The following is a 23,242-nucleotide window of genomic DNA, read 5'->3' on the forward strand; positions in this document are numbered from 1 at the left end:
AATGAAAAATGTTTGGAGCAATTTACAGCAAAAAAGAAAAAAAAAGAGTTTTATTGGGATTTGGGACTTGAGGGAGAGCGGAATGTCACCCGTAGGAGAATGTGAAAGTACTCATCTACTTATTGAAATTTTGAGGGAAGAGGGGATTTGAAATCAGTACATGAGAGGTCTAATGACGTCCATCCAGAGCATCAAGGTACTTGTAATCAATTAGACGGGGGATCAATGTGTGTCTGGAACAAAGAAATTGTTATTTTTGTAATTTAGGATTTTTTAGTTGATTTTTAGCATTTTCAAGAGTCTGGAACTCGCTAAGAAGGGGTGTTTTTTCAGAAATCAAAAAAAGATTTTTCAAAAAATTCTGCGACTGCAAATTTTTCAATCTAGATTTGTTTTACACCCTCCAAAGTTTTCGAACTGATGGAAACCTGAAAACCGAGCTTAAGTCTCCTGAAATAGGTTGAAAATCAACTGAAGAATACGTTATCGCATATCATATTGACTGGTACGATATATCAGTTTGGTATGTTTTTTTCTTCCAAAAAACTCACCGTATTGGAAGGAAGAAGAAGCACACAATTGGGAAGACCATCTCAATGAATGGGTAAGGTGAGAAACCGAAAGCACATAGAATGATGAGCTGGAGGAGTTGGCAGGCAGTGAATAAGTGCACTTTTCGTTGTGGAACTTTTCGAATGTAATGAGTGGGCGGGTAGGCTTGCTGAAATATTTGAATGATTATGTCCAAAATTTCAGCTGCTCTAATAACTCACTTGCTCTGTGATCAGAAGAAGTAACCGTTCAAACATCTCGTTTCCGGACAGCGAGGTCAGAGCCATATACAGGAAAAGACCATGAAGAACCGACGTTGGGATGAGTTGAAGGGGATACGGAATCAGGAAGAACATTGAGACAAGGATCATGACATGGGCGATGAGAGAAGCCAGACGAGTCTCACGGACATTCATGATTCTGAAACATTTGGATGCGTGAGAGATATCTGTTTTCAAATAAAGAGAAAGACACTTACACTTCATGAACATGTCCTTGAGAAACTCTTTCTTCAACATCTGCCAAAGCTCTGAGATGAAGTGGCGAGTGAGGAAGAGCTCCGTGCATCCATGGAAGACCAAAAACTGATAAGAACATATTTAGAAGAGCGACAACAAAGAGGTCCAGGTTATGTGATGTTCCCTTTTTCAGCTTATTTTGATTGTTGTTCACGATTGCTGATGTGATGTTTTGATCGATGAAGAACAGGAAGGATAAGGAGAATCCGAGAAGAAGGCACACAAAATATCCGGATGGTGGTAGAGAGAAGATATCAGCCATTTGGATCAGTGGGAATTCAAAACGGAGGTTGAATCGGTCTTCTAAAACACATTTAATCATTAGAACTTCTAGAATCATTGGAGAAAGAAACTCACTTTCAATATCGGAGAACGCATAAGATCCGGTGAACGACATGATCAGAACCGACGCTGGAAGTGCATAATCAGCCAACCACTCTCGTCTCGATCTAGTCAAATATGGTGTCTTTCGGAAGTTATACAAGAATAATCCTAGCCAAAGAGTTCCGAACATCAGAAGCATATAGAGAATGGACGTGTCTCTTCTACAGAGACTTCCCGTATCTCCGATGCTCATACTGCTCGTGATATTGCCAACGATGCTATCTGTATTCGTTGTCCCGTTTTGAAATGCGTCCAGTGCTGTTCGAGCCGCTTTCATAGATATCGCAGACGTGTCACAATCGTTGTAGTTCTTTTTGAAACCTAGAAGAACATATTCAATTTTTGGGATCATCTCAAAGAACACCCACTGTTGTGTATTGCCCGTATTGATTCGACCGTAAATGCAATTGCAATGAAGAGTGAAAACATTTCCTCGGCAGACCTTGTTGCAAATTTCATCAAACTGCACAACTCAGTCGCCGAGTAGAGTATCAAGAACAATTGACAAAACAGACCGACGCACGCATACATTGCCAGAAAGTCATATCCGAGTTCTTGAGATATTTTGTATATCACTGAAAAAGGCATTTTTGAATTAAAATCAGAATAAAAATGTTTGCGGGTTCAGATACCTTTTATATAAATCGCTAAAGGCACTGTTGTAAGCAATATAATCATAGGTTGACCGCCGAATAGAGAAAAGAAAATACCGCCGATCGCTTGAGCAATAATCACTTTCCGTACATCTGAAAATATCTTCTATCAAAATAGGTTCCCTATTAAATTGTGCTCACTAATAGCTCCTTTTGTATTATCATCATTGAGCACACCGAATGCAATTGCTGGAAGAAGACACGCAAAATACAAGAATACCACCGTTGAGAAGAGTTTTTGAACAGTTTTATGACCCCGGATTCCATCGAGATAATCGGATGGATAGATTGCAAGACGTCGTTTGAATTCGTCTTTTAGGCCTCGGAATGGATACCACGCTTCTGGACCAAACTGAAAACAAAACATAGTTTGAATAGATATTTCAATAGGAACATACAATTTGCTCCTTGGCATGACTCAAATGAATAGAAGATTTCCTTTCCCTCCATTGATTTTGATCCATTGCCAGTTCTTTAGCGGCTGATAATAGAGTAGAACGGAATTGTTCGACACTTTGAGCCATCACTAATCTCTGTCGGATTTCCATATCAGCGAAGAGAGTGGCGAATGTTCGGGTGGTTTCCAGCGCAGTTTTTGTTCCTTTCTGAAAAATTTCAAATTTCGGAACTGCAGTCTATTTTGTTTCCTCAAAAACCAACCGCTCTACTAGGTGCAATCACGATGATAATGAATCGAAGATCTTGCATTGTCCTTCCCAAATTCGTTGGATGCGAAAGACGAGCGATTGCCACGTGGCGATGCTGAACTGTATTCAGCATGCATCTGAAAATTTGAGCTTTGGTTTTTTTTCTCTTTTTCCACCCTCGTTTTGCTCAGAAATTTTATGAATTGCTTCGAGAATTTTTTTTTGCTGCTCGCTCCTACTGTGCCCTTATTGTTAATGCAAAATCAAATAAGGAGCTTTTGAAAAAAAAACGGAAAGAATTTACGGATGAGAAGCGAAAAAAACCTTCAGAAATTTTCGGATAAACTCTAAACGACTTTGGTCTTTTTTTTTGGTTCGGAAAAAGTATAGGAAAAGAACATAAAGAGACGGTATTAATTTAATGCAAATTACTTTAGCTATGGAAGCCGGAAGTTAAGAATAGTGTAGAAAAATCGGGAAAAATGGGAATCGACTTACAGAGCACAAATCCACGTTTGATCGTAATCGAAACTTCCTCCGACAGATCCAGTTGTACAGATCGATTGTACTGTTCGGGAGAGGATGTGAACTGGAAAATAATAGAGATTGATGTTAACGTTATGAATTCAGCAAATTTTTGGCACAGAAGGGCACAGGATTCGCGTCCAGATGTCATTGTGGTCCGTTTCAGCTGATTTCGACCACTTTCAGAATTCTAGAGCTCAGCTGTCAAGTTTCAGATCACTTTGAAAACCTTGGAGTGTGTAAAACAGAACTAGATGGAAAACTTTGAATTCACAAATTTTTTCGAAAATTCCTAGTTTTTCAGATATTCGCCGGTTTCTGAAGGGCATCTTCTTTTTTCCTTATTTTCAGTACAAAAACAAGAAAAAGGTGTCCTTCAGAAATCGGTAAGTAGCTGAAAAACTAGGAATTTTGGAAAAATTCTGAAAACTTAAAGTTTCCAACATAGGTCTGTTTTATAATCTACAATAATTTTAAAGTGATCGGAAATTGGGCAGCCGAGCTTCGGACCCCTGAAAATGGCCAAAATCAACTGAAAATATGTTTTTGTAGATCTTGACCGGTACTGTACCTCCTCGGCCACAATGAGCGGTGGTAAAAAAAATGCTGAGAGGGAGCATGACTCATTAAAGAACGTTTTGCAAAATTATTCTATCATGGATTCTCTTTTATGCTTTTCACAAGCTCAGTTCTGCAGAATCATTCCATAAATAATTTAGTCTTGAAACTTTTTCTTCTTCTTCCCAGCCTACTTTTCTATTTTCTCTCTGTCCCATTCAATCAGTTTCTTTTACTCACATTGATTTCCAGCGTCCTGTGTGAAGAGAACACTTCTGACTTGTTCGCTCGTAAACTCGGGTTCTTGGATATCCATCTCATGAATTATTCTGAAACAACACAGACATCTCAAACCATAATGTTCGTTCTTTTTTTGGTTGTTTTGGTCTCCCCCCAGTGAAATTGTAATCTTTTTTTCGACTCAACCACACAACGACACGATCATCATCATCATCATTTCTGACTCTGTCCCTTTTTTCTCCAGAAAAGCACTTCCTTCCTTTCAAAACAACAACAAGGGAGAAGAAGACGAAGATGGAAGCTGAGAACACATGCAAAATAATTTACAATTTTTTTTGGGACCCCTCTAGCTTATAATAACAATTTCCACATTGTTCAAAATCAGAAATTGAAATTCCAGGCTTCCCTCCCTCGACATATGAAGCCGCCGGTGCTTATCCTTCTTCTCCTCCACTCGATCATTTTCCATTCATCATTAATTATTCATCAAAAAACCAACACAAACTTTGTCTCACTAGAAGAAAAGAAGAAGAAGAAAAAGAAGAAGAAGAGAAGCAGCATATCCAACAACTTCATTTTCATCTCCTTCTCTTCTTCTACTCGTTTTGCCCATCAAACATAGACTTATGCTTATGAGATGGTGATGATGACAAAAAAATGCGTGTCGTTTTTCCCCCCGCGGAGCTTTTTCGGATGGATCGGGTTGAAGACGGAGAAGGATCGACAAAAAATATAAAAACTCACTTGGCAAAAATCTCCTCGAGGCTTGTCTCCTGAAGATCGAGAAGGAGTACCGCCTGCAAAAACACGAATTGCTTTCACTAAAAATAGAATTATGAGGTTCGTATTATTTAATACGAATCTTCAAACATTTCCTATGGGTCATAGAAATTATTCAGATTTTCCGGATCGAAAATCCGGGGAGTACAACGTTCATTTGGGAGTACAAAATTAGTGATTTGGGGGTACAAAATGCATGGATAAATAATAGTTTTCGTACCGCTGCGTTGAAATTGTTTTGCTCATAAAAGTTTCGACACATTTAAAGACAAAATTTGAAACCAGCGGTACAGAAAATACAACGCACTTGGAAACAGAATTCGGAGGGTACAACTATTCGGTGGGTACAAACAGAAACAAAGTGATTCAGATGTACAAAATCCACAATTTGGGGGTGCAAAATCCGAAATTTTCAGGTTTTTTGTATCCCGAATTTTTCAGAATTTTTGTACCCCGAATCGAGAATTTTGTGGCCTTAGATTGCTTTCCTCCTTAATGAACCCAACATTTTTGTACGCTCCGAATTATTTGCCAAATTTTGTACCCCCGCATTTTTCGTCGATTTTCCGCTGTCCTGTTTTTCAAAGCCACGTGGTTTTTCAACATCTCCTCCCTCCTCTCCATAAGTTTCTCTTTTCCCAAAGATAAAAATTCTTCAAACTAGCCGGGCTTAACATAACTTTTGTTCTTTCAAAAACCCATTCGTTTTGAGTTGTCTTTTGTCAAAAAGAGAAACCAAAAATAGTGGTGTGTCCTTTTGGGAAAACTAATGAGTCCAAGAAACACATTTCCGGTTCCTTTTTCTGCCTACCTTATTCAACAAATGGTCAATGTCCATTGTTGCTCGAATCTCGGAGCCAAAGTCCTTCATCGGAATCTTCTCGTGTTTCGCATACATCAAGGTCACATTATCATATTCATCTGTAAAAAAGAATATACAAAAATACACAGTTTTTTCTGGGTTTTCTGAATGTCTCTTTTCTAGTATATACTCCGTTTTCCCCTCCACAGAAGTCTCATCTGGTCTCTTCAATCAACCGAAATTGGTCTTCTTCAAAACCGCCCGCTTCCTTTTTCTTCATCGTCGCCCCGAAGGGTCGTCGCCGGACCCCAAACTTTTTTATGTAGGAAGAAGAGGACCGCCGGTTGGTGGGGGAGAAGGTCCACTAGTTGTCCCTTTTTTTCCGTCTATGTTACCCAATAAAATACTAGAAGATTTTTTTACGTCTAAGCGCAATAAAACAAGTCTACGAAGCGTAGAGCGGGGGAAACATCTCAAAAGAAACACTAGCGAGAAACACAAAAAAACGACAAAAAAGAAATAGTAACACATACTTCCCGCATTACTCCAACTGAGAGTATCCAATGGAGGTGTATCACTATCAAAGTCCCGATCTTCTGCTAGAAACGGTTGAGATCCATACTGAGAAAGAGTTCGGCTTGGAGAACCACCACGTGGCGATCCACATGCACTTGATCTTCGAGTCTTCGCTTCTTCTTGTTGTAACGATTTCATGGATAGCCAGGAAACACGTTTTGTGAGCATCTTTGCTTTGTCAGGTGGCAGTGGAATAGTTGTAGATGGGCCAGTCATATTGACTAAATTTACAGTGCCAGCTCCATTTCCTCCAGAATTCGTTCCACTGCTCATCACTTTTTTGGCTTCAAACTGTAGTGTAGGTTGACTTGCCCGACGTTCGAATGTCTTCAGAGGTCGAAATCCGATGGCAGGTGCTCCAGTTTGTACCGACTTTCTTCTTGTTCCCACTGGACTGAGATGAAGCGAAAATGATGGAGCAGGTGGAACCTTGTCGTCTTCTTCACCAGATGTTTGTACAGTACCCGAAGGACAAGAAGCCACCGAATTACCAGATACGTTTGATATTCGACGTTGTTCAGGTACATAGAGAAGAGTATGGGATGTTCTTCGAGCCATCACCCTTTGCCTGGGATCAGGCTTTTTGATATAAATACCTCCCTGACTTCCGATTGAGTCTTCTCCATTCTTTGGAAGCAAGGGATATTCTTCTGATATTCCAGAACTGCAGCTGGCAAAATCAAGAGGTGTTCGGTACGAGTCGACATCTGATCCTTTTCGGACACTGCCATTCGACACAAACACTTTTACATTGGTCACATTCATCAGAGAATGAAGTGATGATAGGAAACAGTAATGAAGTAATAATATGAGAGAAATTGAGAAGTAGTGTGGTCCTAATGTCGAAGGGAGCCGTCCACGATGGACTGGCCTAGGGGGCACTGCTTCTCAGTCCGGGGCGGAGCTAGGGAGCTTCACGAGCAGCAGCACAAACCACTTTTAGATTCTTCTCTCAGCGCTCTCTCTTTTTTTTGCCTGCCTTTTTTACTTCATGCCCATTCCATTCACTACTCAGTTGAGTCGTTGACGACAAGAAAGAAAAGAAGAAGGAAAACGGGAAGAAACGGGGAGGAACCTCCGCTGCATATTATGGGATTGATGAATCGGATTTCGAGACTGCCTTCTTCTTCTCCTTCTCCTTCTTTCTCATTCCCATCCCGTCATTCAGAAGTCGTCAACGGCGCCGTCGTCCGATTTTTTTTTCCACGGCGGCTCCTGATGATGGGTCTTAAGATTTCGGGAAGTATAACGGAAGTACAGAATAGGATCATCGAAAATTTCAGATTTCAGACTTTGGCAAACGGAAAAATGAACACGAAAAAATAGATGAATCATTTTGACAGTAGTTGTTTTTCTGGAGAATTTGCATGACGAAAAGAAGTGAAGTCATCGGGTTAAAAGTGGCTCAATTCTGGAAGCCGTTAATGTTTGGTCGGGTTCAGATTCTCCATTCCTATGCTTCTACTACTTTTTCCACAATAATAGATCCACTTTCAGATGATTCATGTACATTTTCAGAGATAATGCAGGCATCTTGCAAGCCGCTTTTTTTCTTTTCAAGTTAACAGAAGTCCCAGGGTTCCAAAATACCTGAGCAGAAATTGCGTCCCAGATAACTTTTAGGCCAGAAGAAATTTAATAATTTCAGAGTGAACGTGTTTTTCGCTCATCGTTTGATACTCAGCCAACGAAGTTGTGCAGTGAAACCAACGAGGTTCGTTGGGCGCGATTTCTGACCAGAGTTTTTCGACGGTCATGAGAAGTGATTATTATCTAAAGTAGTCGAAGTATCTCCTACTTTTTTTCAATCTATTTCAATCCAGAACTCAATAGATTCCCATTAAAAACTGAGAAGATGGATATTCGTTTTCTTCGAATGTGCTGCTCCTCTGCTGCTTATGAATAATCTTCAGATGTTTTGTGAAAAAAAGAGAAGTGGATGTCATCTCAAGAGTTCAAAGAGCCGCATCCCCCGCGGGGCACAATCTGTCCGACACGATCCAATTCGATTACCGGAAGAAACCCGACACAGCAACAAAGAACGAGACGAAGGAGGAGTATCTTCTGGTAATTCTGTTCTTCTTCTTCTCCTTTTTCTGTTCCATCGGAAGCGTCGAGCATCAGTTTCCATAAGTTGAAATGAACGCAAATTCTGTTTCCACACACTTCTCGTCTCCTGTCATCAAAGAATTGTGCTTGTTCGCCAACAAGACGTCTTCAGAATTTTTCGCTCCGAAATTCAATTTGCAATGACACGAGGAGCTCTTCCTTTCTTTTTTTAACTTCTTCTTCTTTTTTTCTTTCTGTTTCCTCTTTTTTTCATGTTAGAAAAAACAGACAGAGAGTATCACTCCCTCTCATATCTCATGAAAGTGTCATGAGCACAAGAAGAGCCGATCCCTGCTACCGGAGAAGAGCACAAGAATCCCAGCATGTTTTCAAAAAAAACGTATGGTTGTATGAACACCATGAAAAAGATAATTGAAGAAAAGGAAAGATGAGGAAGAAGGAAAAAAGGAGGAAGAAGGCAGGTTGAGCGGACCACCAAAGAATTATTGATGTAGACGGAAAATAATGCATTTTTGGAATATTTTTTTTCAGTTTTGGAAAGCACGACGGAAAGTTTAGAACTCTAAAAAAACTTGAATAGGGATGCAAGATTTTTCCCGATCAGCAAAAGTAGGCTTATATGTACGTGCATTTGGCACATCTGTGCAGTTGGCTAGACACTGAGTTTCCTTTAAAAGCCCATAGAAACCGTTAACTTTGATCTTGATTATGTCGATTTCTGTGAAAAATATCAAAAATTTGTCAATTGATAAATTGTTTATCATAATCTCATCAATATTTTATCAGTTGACAAATTTTCGATATCTTTTACGGAGGTTGAGATAATTCAGCTCAAAGTGGACGGATTGGTTAACCCTCTGTCAAAGAGAATACGGTAGTCATAATTGTGTAAGCCAAAAATTTTCAAGGAAAAAATTACGAAAATGTACATTTGTTAGGGAAAACCGTCCCAAAGAATCACTGTTTTCCGATAGTAATGACATACTTCAGATAGTAATATTTTTAAAATGTATCCAAGATATTCAATTAGCTTCTCATAGTTTACAGTTCCACAGATGCACCCTCACACTTACCATCATCATCTTCAAATTCATGAACTGAATCATCGTCGATCATATAGACATGGCTAGCCCTTCTCTCCTCATTATGATGACTTTCCAAGGAATGAATAGTAGCTGATGTACACGATTGATGCATCTCACTAGTTGACTTTGGCCTTCTGAAGTGACATCTTCTGGGTGTGTTGGCTCCAGATGCCACCGTAGCTTCCGAGTTGGCAGATCCACTGGCATCCGAATCATGTCGTCTTCTACTACGATGAACTCCTCCGTTGTTTGAATTGTTATTATTACTAGCACCGTTGGTCAGAACAATCCCACCAGGTGTACGTGTTCCAACCGGTTTCACTGTGAACACTCTCGATCTACTTGGAACTTCTCTTTCGAGACTTGATTCACTTGCAGTTTCGGTTGCAAACGATGTTTCTGATGCATACTTCCGTAGCTTCCGATCGATTATCGACTTGGCACAGTTTGAGACGGGCGGTGCACGAAATGTAAGTGGTGCTGATGGTGGATCAGAACCGCCGAACGGATCGGCAATACTATCCGAATCCGGAGTTGTCATAACTGATAGACTCTATTGTCTCGTCATAGTGGTCAATAGATATGCTTCTGAAGGTACAGTAATCAGAAGATTTCGGAGAAAAAAAGCAAGAAAGAAGAAGAGAAGAGGATGAGGTAAATCGGGATAGAGGAATGCAATCTAAATGCTATTTTTGCATGGATTGTTTTTTTTCTCAATTAAAAAGGATTTGGTCCATCTTGTCGAACTGAAAATCGGACGGAAAATCAAAGACTAATAGAAAAATAGAGTCATCCAATTTCATTTACATAATCTGTGTGGTGGGATACTGTAGCTCATTTCTTTTCCAATTTCTTTTTTCTTATGTTGCTCTTGTTTGAAAAAAAAGCCTAAAGAGCAAAGAGCTCGTGGGGGGGGGGTGGTGGTGAGAGGAGCAATTATAAATGTGAGGGTGGATGCAACAAAAAGAGCAATGGAAAGCAATATCTTCACCCTCCCGGGGTGGAAAAAAGGACAAATACACATCATATCTGGAAATGGGAAGAGGAAAAAACTGGGATTTCTAGGATAACTGTCAAGTAAAAGGTGATAGAAATCAGATCAAGTTACATCCGGGAAACTGAGAAAGACGATGGTGCAGTTGGAGGTTTAAAGCATAAAAAAGAAAAAGAGTGAAAAAGAAGAAAACAAGGTGAACTTGAGGTGGAAACGGCCGAGTCGAATGTTGTGATGGGTAACAAAAGAAGGTCGGAGATCGAACTGGATTGTTATTACGCGGAAAAATCAAACCTAGGAAGTTCAAAACGAATTCAGAAAACCACTTTCAAAAGTGTGTAGGAATTGATAATTGATAAAATACCATTTTGTTTCCCCCTCCTGCCGGGATCTCAACCTCCTGGCTTCTTCTTACTGTGTCTTACAATTGAATTTCAAATTTCAGAACTTTCGATTTTCTGATAAAATTTCTCCGATGATACCGAATTTCAAGATCTCGGACAGAACTTTCTAAGGTTTCTAAATTTTCGAAATTCAGAATTATCGAGTTTTCACAGCATTTGGTTCTAAATTACCTTGGAAATATAGCATAGGGGCAAAAATGACAAATCCTTTCATAAGAGATTCATAAGAGATCATAAGAGATTTAGCACCTCTGCCTTTTCGAGCCCAATAAGGGTTTACAAGAATGTTCTCGGAAACTTGGAAGTTCAAAACATTAGAAAATTGGGAACTCGGGGACACAGAGGCTTAAAAGTTTCGGTATTCAGAAAACCAATTCAGAAAATTCAGAAACTCTAAACCTATCTCATTTATTAAAATAGTTTCTAATCTCAGTGTTCTGTTCACTTCTGAAAATCTGGATTCCTAGAATAAAAATATTGGAAAAACTTCAGCAGAGAAGAAACTTCCGATTGGCTCACATCCGACAGACTTTCTGAGATATCTTGCTCTATTTTGCCTTTTTTCACATGTTTCCATTGCCGCCATGGCTTATCTTGGTTTTTCGTTGAAAAAAGTGCACCCCCATCGGAGTCGGCTCGTCAATCTCAGTTCGTTTTCTATTTTCCCGGAAACTGGGTATTTTTTAATTCGTTCTTTTCGATATCTTATTCCTTCCAAAATAAGAAAAAAAGGATGAAAAAAAAGAAGAAAGAAGAACGAACAGGGGACATTCGGATGGGATCGAGTGGTGGGGGTGGCGAGGGTGGCAAACAGCAGAATACGGGCAGAAAAAAAACAGATGGTTCTTCTTCTCTTTTTTTATCCTTATTTTTGCTTTTCTGTTCAGAGGAAAGAATAAGAACAATAGCAAAAAAAAAACTAAGGAATATCCATGACTGAAACAAACTTGTAGCAAAAAGAAAAGCATGTTTTCTTTCGAAAAAATATTCTGGGTTGGTGGTTTTTCCTCAGTGGCAAAAGGGATCTTGTGAGTACAAAACTGACTTGTTTTCAGGTTTTTTTTGTTGGAAAAGTAATTTGGAACAAGATGAAGCAAACGGTAGTGGAGAATACTAATAGCAGAACTCGATAACTATTATAAGGTTCTGGATATTTCGAAAATTCAAGACCGGGAGTGAGAAAGTTACCATGAAACCTGTGAAAGAAGGGCCCCAATCTTTGAGCCAATTTTTCTCGGTTCCTTTCAAAAATATTAAAAAGTTGTCAACTGATAAATTGTTAATAATAATAATATTGATATTATCAAAGTATGTTGCCTGTTGATGAATGTTTAATATCTTGCATAGGAATTAAGATAATTGAGCTCAAACTTAAAAATGTCCGGGATCTTCTGTTACAGGTTTTGCAGTAATTATTATGTTCAAAATAGTGTGAGTTGTATTGGAAACAATCCTATAAGTTTTCAAAAACTTTCATTGAACAGAGGAATTTGATAATCTTTCAAACTAATAAACTTTTATATTTTTCAATGTCAATAAGAGATGTTGACTAGAATCATCCCCTAATTCACTTGGTGATCAAAATCTAATTGAGTGTTCTTAAGCGCCTATCATTTACGGAATTCTAACAGATTGTGTTGTTACTGTAAAAGGTACCAAAAACGATATTTGAAGTCTCAAACCATCTTTAGGACTGATCCAATCAGTTTCTGGGGTTGAATGACCTAGTTTAAATGAAGATGGAGATTTCAGCCTCGGGATGAGATGGAAAAGCAGGCGTAAAATAGAAGAAGATGCTTCGCGAAAAACGGGGCGGCAGAATAGAGAAACAGAATAAAGAGCATACATATGAGAAACGGGAAGAAAATGGCGGTGTATATGTGTTGGAGGATTCAGTCCCAGGCGCCTGAATATTTACATTTGCTGCCCCGGAGTGAATGAAACTGAAACAGTGATGAGGGAGGGATTGGAAAAATATGGGAACGGAGAAAAAATGAAACAGTGAGAAGAAGAAAAGTTTGGAAATGGAAACGCTGTGAGATGCTCTCCGAGCAAGATGAGGTGCGTGGGAGAAAACGGATTGTTGAATACACACACTAGTCGATCGAAGGAGAGGTAGAAGAAGAAGAAGTAGAAGAAGAAGACGTTGTTGCAAATAATTGGATGTATGTGTGAAGCCGGCTCAAGAAAACCGGTGTGGGAAGATGTCGACTCATCAGTTGAGACTCAGTCAGAAAGCATCACATTTACATCCCCCTCCACTACTTGAACTTCTTCTCCTTCTCCTCAGTTTTCTTCTCCAACGTCGTCTGCTTTTTTTCAGATGCCTTCTTGTCAAATGAGACTGATTGACGGGTTACGAGGCGCCACGGAGGCGGATACGAATGCTCATTTCTTAAAGGTAAACGAATCTTTGAGGGACTGATTTTCGAAATCCAAAGTCTTCTAGATCTCATTTCTTTTTCTAGATTTATAGCTTTTTGATAGACAGGAGTCAGAACTTCTTTGAATGAACTTTTAGATCATCCAGGGGGGGGGGTCCAAAAAAAATAGACCAAAGACCACAGGACAAATTAGCTCAAAAAAAGACAAACCAACACATATTTCTTGTTTGCAAAAAAAGAAGAAGAGGTCTAAAAACTTTTCTTTCCGAGGAAAAGTCGAAATGAAGTGGAAAACGGAGCTTCTTCCACAGAAATATGTGCTCATGGCGGAGGCGAAATTCATCAGAAGTGTCCGACGAAGTCCCTCAGGGAGAAGATGTCGAATATTGGAAAAGAAAAAAAAATAGAGTGAATTGGAATTCCGAGACATGTTCTTGTTTCTCATGTGACGGCGGACTCTCCGAGAAGACAAGGTACGGTAAAATTCAGGGATTCTGGGATATGTGAAGTTTGGCGGGATTTTTTTCAGAGCCTACTGGGATACTCGATTTATTTCAAATATAGTACCGTTCAACAGGTCACACAATTTTCAGTTGATTTTTGACCGTTGTGACCATTCTTCGGAGTCTGGGGCTCGGCTGTCAAGTTCCCGATCACTTTGAAAATTTGGGAAGTTACAAAACAGACCTAGATTGAAAACTTTGCCTTCACAATATTTTTGAAAATTGTTCAACTTTTGGCGATTTTTGAAAGACCCTATGATTTCAGCACCAAAACGGGTCAAAAAGGGTGTCTTTCAGAAATCGGCAAATATCTGAAAAGTTAAGAATTTTCAATAAATTCTGTGAATACAAAGTTTTCAATCTAGGTATGTATCACATTCTACAAAATTTTCAAAGTGATCGGAAACTTGGCAGCTCCAGACTTCTGAAAATGGTTCAAATGGTCGGCACAAAGTTGACAGTCCGAGTGCACCTTTATTAGAGGTTTCAAGGTTCTTAGGGAATAATGTGAGCATGCTTGGAAGCTAAACCAGATAGTCATCGCTATTTTCTTCTAAGCATCACATTAAATTATTTACAAAAAACCGAAAACCGTGAGCCAAAATCCAAAGCTTCCAGATCAATATCAAAAAGCAGGTCATGGATACGAAAACTGAATCACACAGAAACAAGTGCGAACACATGTCGTTTAGAGAAGTATCTCCCTTGCTGCTCAATTTTCTTCGACAAACACTAACATTTTCTAATTATCGCCGCTCGTCTTTCTTTTCTTCTTTTTTTGCCCCCAGATGTGTTGAGCCATCCGAAATCTGAGAGCAATTCTTAATGTTTCAATCATGACAAGCACAGATATTGAAATCATCAATCGTTTGAAAACTAATTGCTTGTCACAAAAGAGTGCTATCAGTTGAAAGGAGAAGATTGAAGTCATGGAAAAATGAATGAAAGTGGTTAGATGGAAACTTGAAGAAGCCGATTTAATATTTCGAAACCTAACCTTTCTTTTCCGTTTTCAAAAAGACTTTTTGTGGTTGTCTAGAAAAGAGAGAAAAAAAGTCAGATGGACATGACAAAAAATAACACAAGCGGGCCTTCGTCAGATTTAGTCTTCTCCGTAGGATCTGCACCAATTGAATTGGCAAGGAGGGCGACCAACGGGAGGAGACACGACGACACAATGACATTGTTGCTAACTTCGGACCCACAGATAGAGAAGAAATTACTCGTATGGCCAAAGTACATTGAAAAGAAGAAGAAGAAGAAGAAAACCGGAGAACTGATGGACCCGTGAATTGGAGGGAAGAAGAAGAACCAAATGATTGAAAAAAAAGAAGAAGAAATAGAAAATGAATAGGGAAACATGAACAGGTGTAGTGGGAATAAGAAGATGAATAGAAGAAAATGAAATGAGAGAAAGCTCAATGAGCCTTAAGATTAATAGAAACACGAACTGATTTGAGATGACAGAATCACAATCGGAAGAAAAACGGGAAGACGGCAATTTCCGAACAATATTCTTAAGTAGTTTACAATTTCCTTTGCGTGGGAAAATTATGATGGGTCGGAAGGGCTCAGGAAATCCCACGGGGTTACGGTAGAATTGAATGTTTGAGATGAACATCGTATGAGATTCGGGACCAACATTTCTGATGAGTGACAATGAACATTTCTGATGAGTGACGATGAGATTGTTGTAATGAAAATCTTAGCTCCTTGAAAGTTGAAAGCCGTAAACACTCTAATAGAAGGCCACTTAAAGTGCAAACTTTGAGCAACATATATCTCGGTTCCGGTGAAAGATATCCAAAAGTATCAACTGACGAAATGTTTATCATAATATCAAAAATATTTTGTTAGTTGACCACTTTTCGATATTTTTGACAGAAACCGAGATATACTCGCTCAAAATTGAAAGTTAGGGGTGGCGTTCTATTAGAGCTTTAATGAAAGGTTAATTTTCAGAAAACATTTGATTTTCAAAAAATTAGGACTCCTACATCATTCATAGGATGGACGTGAAGTTATGAATAGCTTCCAGTAAAATTTAATTTGAAAAAAAAATGGCACGAATTATCTATCTAATGGTTCCAGACCTCAAAAAAATGATCAGAACACAAATCTTTCAACAGAAAAGTTCAACATTTTTTCTCATCCCGAAGAAGGAGATGATGAATGAAACAAAACGTGAAAGTGTCGGGGGATTCCCGGAGAGCACTGGCGAAATTCCTCGGCTCATCACGGTGTCATATTTCCGAAGGCATGAATGAATACGTGCAAAATCATAGAAAACCATAGTTAAAAGTTCGCAACATCAAACAATTCCTGGAATTTTCCTACAACTACAATTCTACAATTAAAAACCGATGAGGGGATTCTCTTGCCGCCGCGGCGGTGAGGACTGGTGAGGATAGCTCCAAGTGAGCCGTAATAAAATAAAATGACGTGTGAAAACGAGAGAAATGAAACGAAAGAAGAAGAAGAAGAAGAAATGCTCGAAAACTTTCACCCCGTACAAAATGAAACCGCTCTCGGGATAACTCATCATCACATGTCGATTGGAAACAAAGCGAGAAGGCCCACCCCAACAGTTGTGCACTTTTGAAACCAATTATATTCAAACTCATTCAGTTTTATGTGATACTTTATTGTTACTTGGTGCCAGGATGATGGATTCGAAACTCAATGTCGGCTCATTTTGAAACTAATGGACTCATTCAAAATCGTATTTGGGGCGTTTCATTGGCTCACTTTCACAAAAAATCTTTGAATATGATAACAAGAATTTCAAAAGTTTTTTGATTTATTTATATGTGTTCTGATCTCTGATGAATATTAATAATCGAAACATCGAACCCAACTTTGAACTTTGGGCCAATTTATCTCGGTACCTGTCAAAGATAGAAAAAAGTTGTCAACTAATCAATTGTTCATCATAATATTCCAAAAATTTCATCAGTTTACAGATTTTTGATATCTTGCATAAGAAACAGTGTTGCGGACCTTCTATTTTACGTTTTACGGTATATTTTCGATGTAAAACAACCGATTTGGTGAACGCACACAGGGCCAGAAAAATCAAAATGGAGTTTCAGATCCACACCACGAGCCACCTAGAAAAAATTGTTAAGTTACACAAAACCTGGAAAAACCTAAAAAACATGACTACACTGGTCCGTTGGTTGGTGTGTGCCAATTTGATATTTATTTTTTGCCGCTACTGCTGCTTTCGAATTTTACTGCCTTTTTTCCTTCTTCTTTTTTTATGCCATCTTCTGTTCCACACAAGACCCTTACAGAATATATAATACCGACTATAAAAAAGGGCGCGAAAATTAATTTTATCCTTCTTCCATTTTTTTTTTCTTCTTTTTTTTTCGTTTTTTCTCCATTCGAGACGAGCAAAAAATAGAGGGTATCTTTTCTCATTTTTTCCACATCAAACGAATAAAAAAAAAGAAAGAAAATAGGAAGACTGGAAATGAATATTAACATAAATAGGGGAATAAACTTAGATGATTGAATTTTGAATTCAGGAGAACAGGAAGTACATCATAGAACGTTCAGTACGATATACCGTAAATTCTCTTTTACACACTATACGTGCGCTTTGAGCTCAATTATCTTGGCTCCTGTGAGAGATATTGAAAATTTGTCAACTGATAAAATATTGGTGGTGTTATGATTAATATTTTATTATTTTGTATCTTTCTATGGAACCGAGATAATTAAGCTCAAAGTGAAGGCGCATAAAGGATTTCTTTAGAGCAAATACGGTAAGCTCAATTTTTGTTGTTGGAGTTCCAAACTATTTTCAGAATTTCATTGCAATCAGAAAAGCGCTTCAAAAATTAATCGGGAGTTCTGGGTAAGTTATCTTTGAAAATAATTTGGCCCATTTCAGAGCTACAGCGTGCAAAGATGTGTCTTCAGAATCCAGAAGAAAGTGAAAAAAGTCTGAAAATAATCGTCTTCTAGTAGCCGTGTTGTCAACGACGTCGCCGAAAAAATTTGCATTTGTTCGCTTCAGCATCTTCTTCTTCTTCTTCTTTCCTTCCTGTGCCTTTTTCTTTCGTTTTCCTTTTGCCGCTTCTTACGGGCGGTGCTTTGCGTACAATGGCAAAAACGGCGAAAATAGTGAAGAGCACGATGGAAGGAAAGGATTTAGAATAAGTAGAAGATGAAGAAGAAGGCAAAAAAAAGAAGAAGAAGAAAAAGAAAAATGAGTGAAGGCTGGAAAAAAGAAAATACCAGAATACCAAAAGAGTCAAAAAGTTTCGAAAGGTAGAAAGTTTGGCCGAACCTGTGGCCGAGTCCAGAAGTCAATCAATTATTTAACAACTTGGTTTTAATTCGAAAGTGACAAAAAAGTGCTTTGTCCTCGACACAAAAAATGGCTCGGTCATGCAGAATGAATTTTGCAAAAAGGGGTAGGTCAGGTGGGTCGAAGGTTCTGAAAAAATAAGTGAATCGAGAACTCTGGAATCCGTTTGAGAGAAGAGAGAGAAGAGAGAGAGAGAGAGAGAGAGAGAGAGAGAGGATCAGAAGATCTGAAGATCAAGATAGATCAGCGAAACAACCTTTAATAGCGGAAATTGAACACTAGAGGCTGGCTCAGAAAATCTTAAAGTCCGCCAAGAAAAAGGAAATTGGAAGAAACCTGGGACTCCGAACTGAGCGGCACTATCAAAGATGTCATAAATTAGGCCAAAGGTTCGTCGAGAAGCTAAACTGCCCTGCAAAGAAAGATTTGAATCTTTTAGAAGAAAAAAGCCAATTTATCTGAATTCTCCACATTTTCCACATCACTCTGGTCAGATGATTCTAACCGATAGATGCAAATTCTAGCGAGGTTTTTGAATTTTACAAAAAATGCACCAAAATCAAATTGGGTGGGGCAAGGGGACCAAAAAGAAACCAAATTTTTTTTTTGAGAAAAATTGAAAAACGAAGAAGAACAAGAAGAAGAAGATGAAGAAAAAACTGGGTGGGAAGGGTCACACACTGAATATTGAATTACCCGGTGTCGACTGAAGACAATCGAATCGAGGATGAGAGAAATGAACTGTGTGCATGACTTCCAAAAGAACAAAAATCTCGAAACTTTAGTCTGTTGTCTCTGAGAGAATATAAGAAGGGAAACGTGAAGTTTTCTGGTTGCCTCGGGCCATCTTCCAGGCGCACAAACAGACAAAATTCTTGAGCGATCCGCCCGTCCCGAGAAATCTCCTCCGAAAGAAAACTGGACAGACAAGAAGAGCAAAAGCAGAGCAGTGAGGTTTTTTCCAGGTTATTAGTGTATATATGGTGTGTGAAGAGATGTGGTGAGTGGGTCCGCCTATGTATGTGCGAGTGGGTGCTCCTCGGGTAGATGTCGGAGAAGGATGGGTCTTCTGAAGCCAGCAGCAGCACAAGTTCATCAAGAATGAAAGAAAATGAAAAATGAGAAAAAATGGGCAAGGGAGGAATAAAATAAGAAAAAGAAGAAATAAGACACATCCCACAGACAGGAAGTAGGTTAAATTGAAGGGCTCGATATGGGATGGAAAGGTTATTCCTAAAGAAAGATACAGAGAAAAGTGGGAATCTCCAGGATTACGGTACTTTTTCAGTTCCTCGAACTCTCTGGTATTTTTTAAGTTTTTCTCGGACAGACCAGCAACGTCCTCAGAGATGATCAGATTTCGGAATTCCTAAAATTCCGACCATTTTCTGAAATATTCTGATCGGAATATTTCCGGTTTTTTTCTCGGAATTGGAGCTTTATGGACTACGGTATTACAAAGACGCAGGAAAAAATCTCTGTGTGGGTCTCGAGTGTAATAACCGTAAACACTAATAAAAGGGCATTCGAACCGCCAACTTCGAGTCAATTTTTCTCAGTTGCTGTCAAAGATAGGAAGACATTGTAAACGGATAAAATGTTCGTCATAATATCAAAACCATTTTATCAGTTTGCTAGTTTTTGATATCTTTTTCAGGAATCGAGATGTATGGGCTCAAAGGTAATGGTTCGGGTGGCCTTCTATTAGAGTGTTTACGGTAAATTAATTTTTTTTTCAAATCTTTTTGTCAATTTTTCACCTTTTTTTAAAATTTTTCTGATGGGAAAATGGGATTTCTATGTTAAAAATTGAATGTTAAAAATTCTGAAAGTCCGATATTACAAAATTTGGAATTTTGGCATTCCGAGTTTAAAAAAATTGGAATATTCTGGATTTCCGATATTTTGAAATCGGAATACTAGGAAAAATAGAAATTTTAAAATTCGGAATTTTCGAGATTCCAAATTCCGAAAAGGCCATTCCGATTATTCCTAGAGTTTTTAATTCGGAAACCTATAATGAGATTTCTTAAAGGAAATTCATAATCTTCAGAAGAATATAATAAAAACTGAACACCGAACCTTCAGAAGAAAACGACGTCTTCTGTAAGTGACACATCCCAATACCAGAATTTTCTATATACTTCCTATTCTCTCTTTCATTCCCTCTTGATTTCGGAAAACCTAGAATTCAAATATTTTCAGTGATTCTGGAAAAGTGTTTGTGTATGTTTTAAAAAAGTTAATTGGTTCGTTCTATTCAGCCGTGCTCGATAGAAACACACAAAAGAGAAACGTGTCAGATTTACGAGGATAAAAGGCGGGATCCGTTGAACATCGGGAAGCAGTAAAATGAAGGCAATAAAGAGGAGGGCTCACATTAGAATATAATTAGCATAATTAAATGAATGATTGGTCAGATGAAAAGAGAAATAGAGACGAAAAAGAAGAAGAAGAAACCCACAAGATTAGACTTTGTTTACATGTGTATTGGAATAGATAAAATGTGCTTAAAAATGATTTATTGTGTGTGCACTTTGATGGGTATTTATTGGTATTATACTATTGCAGAAATACCACAATTACCTTCACAAAAATCGAAAATAGAAACAAATGAAAAAGTAATAAAAATAGATGATGTCACTTCCTGGATGAATAATCACAACCACTAATTCACCCAAATTCATTCATGCAAAGTGTTTCTTTTTGAGATGTTTAGTTTTTGAAAGCTTTTCTAAAGAAAAACACGAAAGGAACTCACCTATGCCATCATCATCGTCTGTCATATATCGAGTATCGTCGATACAAGATTCTGGTTCCGAACCCATTGATGCCACCGATGGAGATGATCGACCAGAAAGTCCAACGGGAACACGTAGAAAACTGTGTTGGAGGGATCCGTGCGAGTCGCCATCTTCATCTGAAAATCATAAATTGGGTTTTGAGAGTAATTTACCGTTATTGCGTCGTTATTGGTCTCACTTTTCATTTATTTTGCAAGAGAAAACCATATCTACCGTAAACAACAAATGGGATTTGGATTTTCTAGATCACGTCCCAGTTTTTCTAGGCCATGAACTAACTTTTTGGGTTTTTTAGGCCATGCCCTAATTTTCTGAACTTTCTAGGTCGTGACCTAATTATAAGGATTTTCTAGGTCATTTCCTAATTTTTAAATTTTCTAGTTCATAATTTTAATTTGATCCAATTTATCTTGGTTCCTGTGAAATATAGCAGAAAATGATGAGCTAAAAAGTTATTTTGAACATTATAATAGACATTTTGTTAGTTGATCACTTTCTGATATTTTTTGAGGGAAATGAAATACATAGAGGCTCAAGTTGACGGTTTAGGGACATTATATTAGAGTGTTTACGGTAGGTGTTTTTAGTTTTAGGATCCGAACTTCCCCTTCTTTTCACTGTCCGTTCACTCTAATTCAATTATTTCTTCAACCTATTTTTCACGCCTAGAACTTATTTTTCCCGAATTGAATTTCTCAAAAATCTGAAAATGGATCCAATTTCAAAACACCGTTTTCTTCGTCTTCGTTTTCTTCGACTTTCTACGCCCCGTTATTCGTTTTTCTCACACCCCTATCAGATTTCCGCAAAGGGATCTTTTCTCTCTTTTCTTCAGGTATATCAGGTCAAAACATGACACATCTTGGCTCTAGCCGTCCCTGTGTCCCATTTTTTCATCCGTCCATCAGTACAGGATGTATGACAAGCTAATATTTTCATCCGACGACTCTTTCTAGACACAGAATTTCTCCATCGTGTCTGCTTCATTCCGTTTATCTATTTCTCAGTGGATTTTTGCCTCTCGTTCTCTTTATCTCTCTACCTGCCACCAGCTGCTTTTGTTGGTCCCAGTGAGGAGGAGCATGGAAAGATGGAAACGAAAAAAAGAAAAGATTCTGATGAAACGAAGAATAATGGAAGATTGGAGAGATGAAGAGAAAGAGAAGCAGATACATAACAAGTGTTTTGACACTACAAGCAAAGAGTATTGATTGATTGGAATTTGATTGGCAGGTCCAAATGGAAAATTACGTGATCGGAAAACCAATGAATATTCGATCAACATGATTGGAATGAAAAGAGTAGAATGAAGAAATACGATAAATTGAAAGGATAAATAATGAAGACCTATGTACATCCTTTTCTCTACGGCTGGAATGAAGCATTTAGGAACTTTTTTACAGATAAAGATATTTTATAATAGTTATAAAAATCTAATGAAATTAACAAATCTTGTACAAGTTATCTGATAAACGACTTGTGATATTTAAAATAATGAAAAAACAAACCTAACAGAAATTACAGCCGCATACCGTATTCCTCTAATAGAAGCCACACAGACGATCAACTTTGAACTCAATTATCTCGATTCCTGTAAAAGATATCAAAACTTTGCCAACTGATAAAATAATGGGGACATTATGATAAACATTTTATCAGTTGACAAGTTATTGATATCTTTTACAGAAATTGAGATAATTGGGCTTAAAGTCAATGGTTTAGGATGGCTTCTATTACAGGAAGCATGGTAAATGGAATTTGAAAAAAAATTGTAATCGGAGAAAAAAAAAATCGTAAACCGCAAAGCATTTTTTCATTGGAAAACAACATTAATTACCCATTTTTTTACAAATTCACATACTTCGGAAATTACCGAATATCCTCTAATTTCGAAAGATTTTCGAAAAATCACTAAGTATTTAAAAATTCAAAAAAAAAGAGACCTACAGTACCAATATTCAAAACTTTCAACTAGGACTTTTATCACTTTTCTAAAAGCCTCTAAAACTGTCTTCCGTTTCGAAAAAAAAGTCAAACCATTATTATTCCTAGGTCGAAGCCTCCTCCTTCCACCACGTCTTCCAGGTCGCATCTCCGGTAACGTCTCCGTCCTTCGAAGCCCATTTGAATCTTTTCCATCTTCTTTCATACTCTGCCATCTTACAACTGGACGACGTACTCGTTCTTCGTACAGATCATCCAGTGGCTCCGGAGAGCTCTCCGTCATTTCTAAACTGTCAGATAAAAAAGGATTCGGATAATTTGGAAGTTGATAAGATATTCAAGAGTATGAGAAAGAGAATGAAAATCAAAAAAATTTTAAAATGGTTTCGTCATCATAGTTGACGACAAGAAATTCTCCTGCGGCTGGCCGTAGGGATAGGGAGGTACACGGGTATCTGTCTCGATTCCTCTGTCTCTGAGCTCTCTCCGTATACATTC

General features: G+C 38.2%; 3 protein-coding genes across 3 annotated transcripts; all 3 read right to left on the reverse strand.

Moving 5' to 3' along the window:
• Positions 1–169: 169 nt before the first annotated feature.
• Cbr-abts-3 lies at positions 170–9,931 on the reverse strand (the record flags this gene model as incomplete). Its single annotated transcript, XM_045242513.1, has 15 exons — positions 170–233; positions 552–721; positions 774–972; positions 1,031–1,775; positions 1,823–2,029; positions 2,087–2,200; positions 2,249–2,459; positions 2,506–2,712; positions 2,768–2,891; positions 3,253–3,343; positions 4,078–4,166; positions 4,822–4,874; positions 5,669–5,882; positions 6,553–6,562; positions 9,379–9,931. 15 exons carry the CDS (start codon positions 9,929–9,931, stop codon positions 170–172), a joined length of 3,051 nt encoding a protein of 1,016 aa, XP_045092264.1.
• Positions 9,932–13,049: 3,118 nt separating this feature from the next.
• CBG25629 lies at positions 13,050–14,859 on the reverse strand (the record flags this gene model as incomplete). The annotated part of the gene is made up of 2 exons (XM_045242514.1): positions 13,050–13,182; positions 14,816–14,859. 2 exons carry the CDS (start codon positions 14,857–14,859, stop codon positions 13,050–13,052), a joined length of 177 nt encoding a protein of 58 aa, XP_045098164.1.
• A 5,694-nt stretch (positions 14,860–20,553) lies between these two features.
• Positions 20,554–23,027, reverse strand: CBG02579 (the record flags this gene model as incomplete). Its single annotated transcript, XM_045242515.1, has 3 exons — positions 20,554–20,558; positions 20,758–20,916; positions 22,838–23,027. 3 exons carry the CDS (start codon positions 23,025–23,027, stop codon positions 20,554–20,556), a joined length of 354 nt encoding a protein of 117 aa, XP_045092265.1.
• Between the last annotated feature and the right edge of the window lie 215 nt (positions 23,028–23,242).

Source organism: Caenorhabditis briggsae, assembly GCF_000004555.2.
Source record: "Caenorhabditis briggsae complete genome, chrII, whole genome shotgun sequence".
NCBI classification, from domain to species: domain Eukaryota; kingdom Metazoa; phylum Nematoda; class Chromadorea; order Rhabditida; family Rhabditidae; genus Caenorhabditis; species Caenorhabditis briggsae.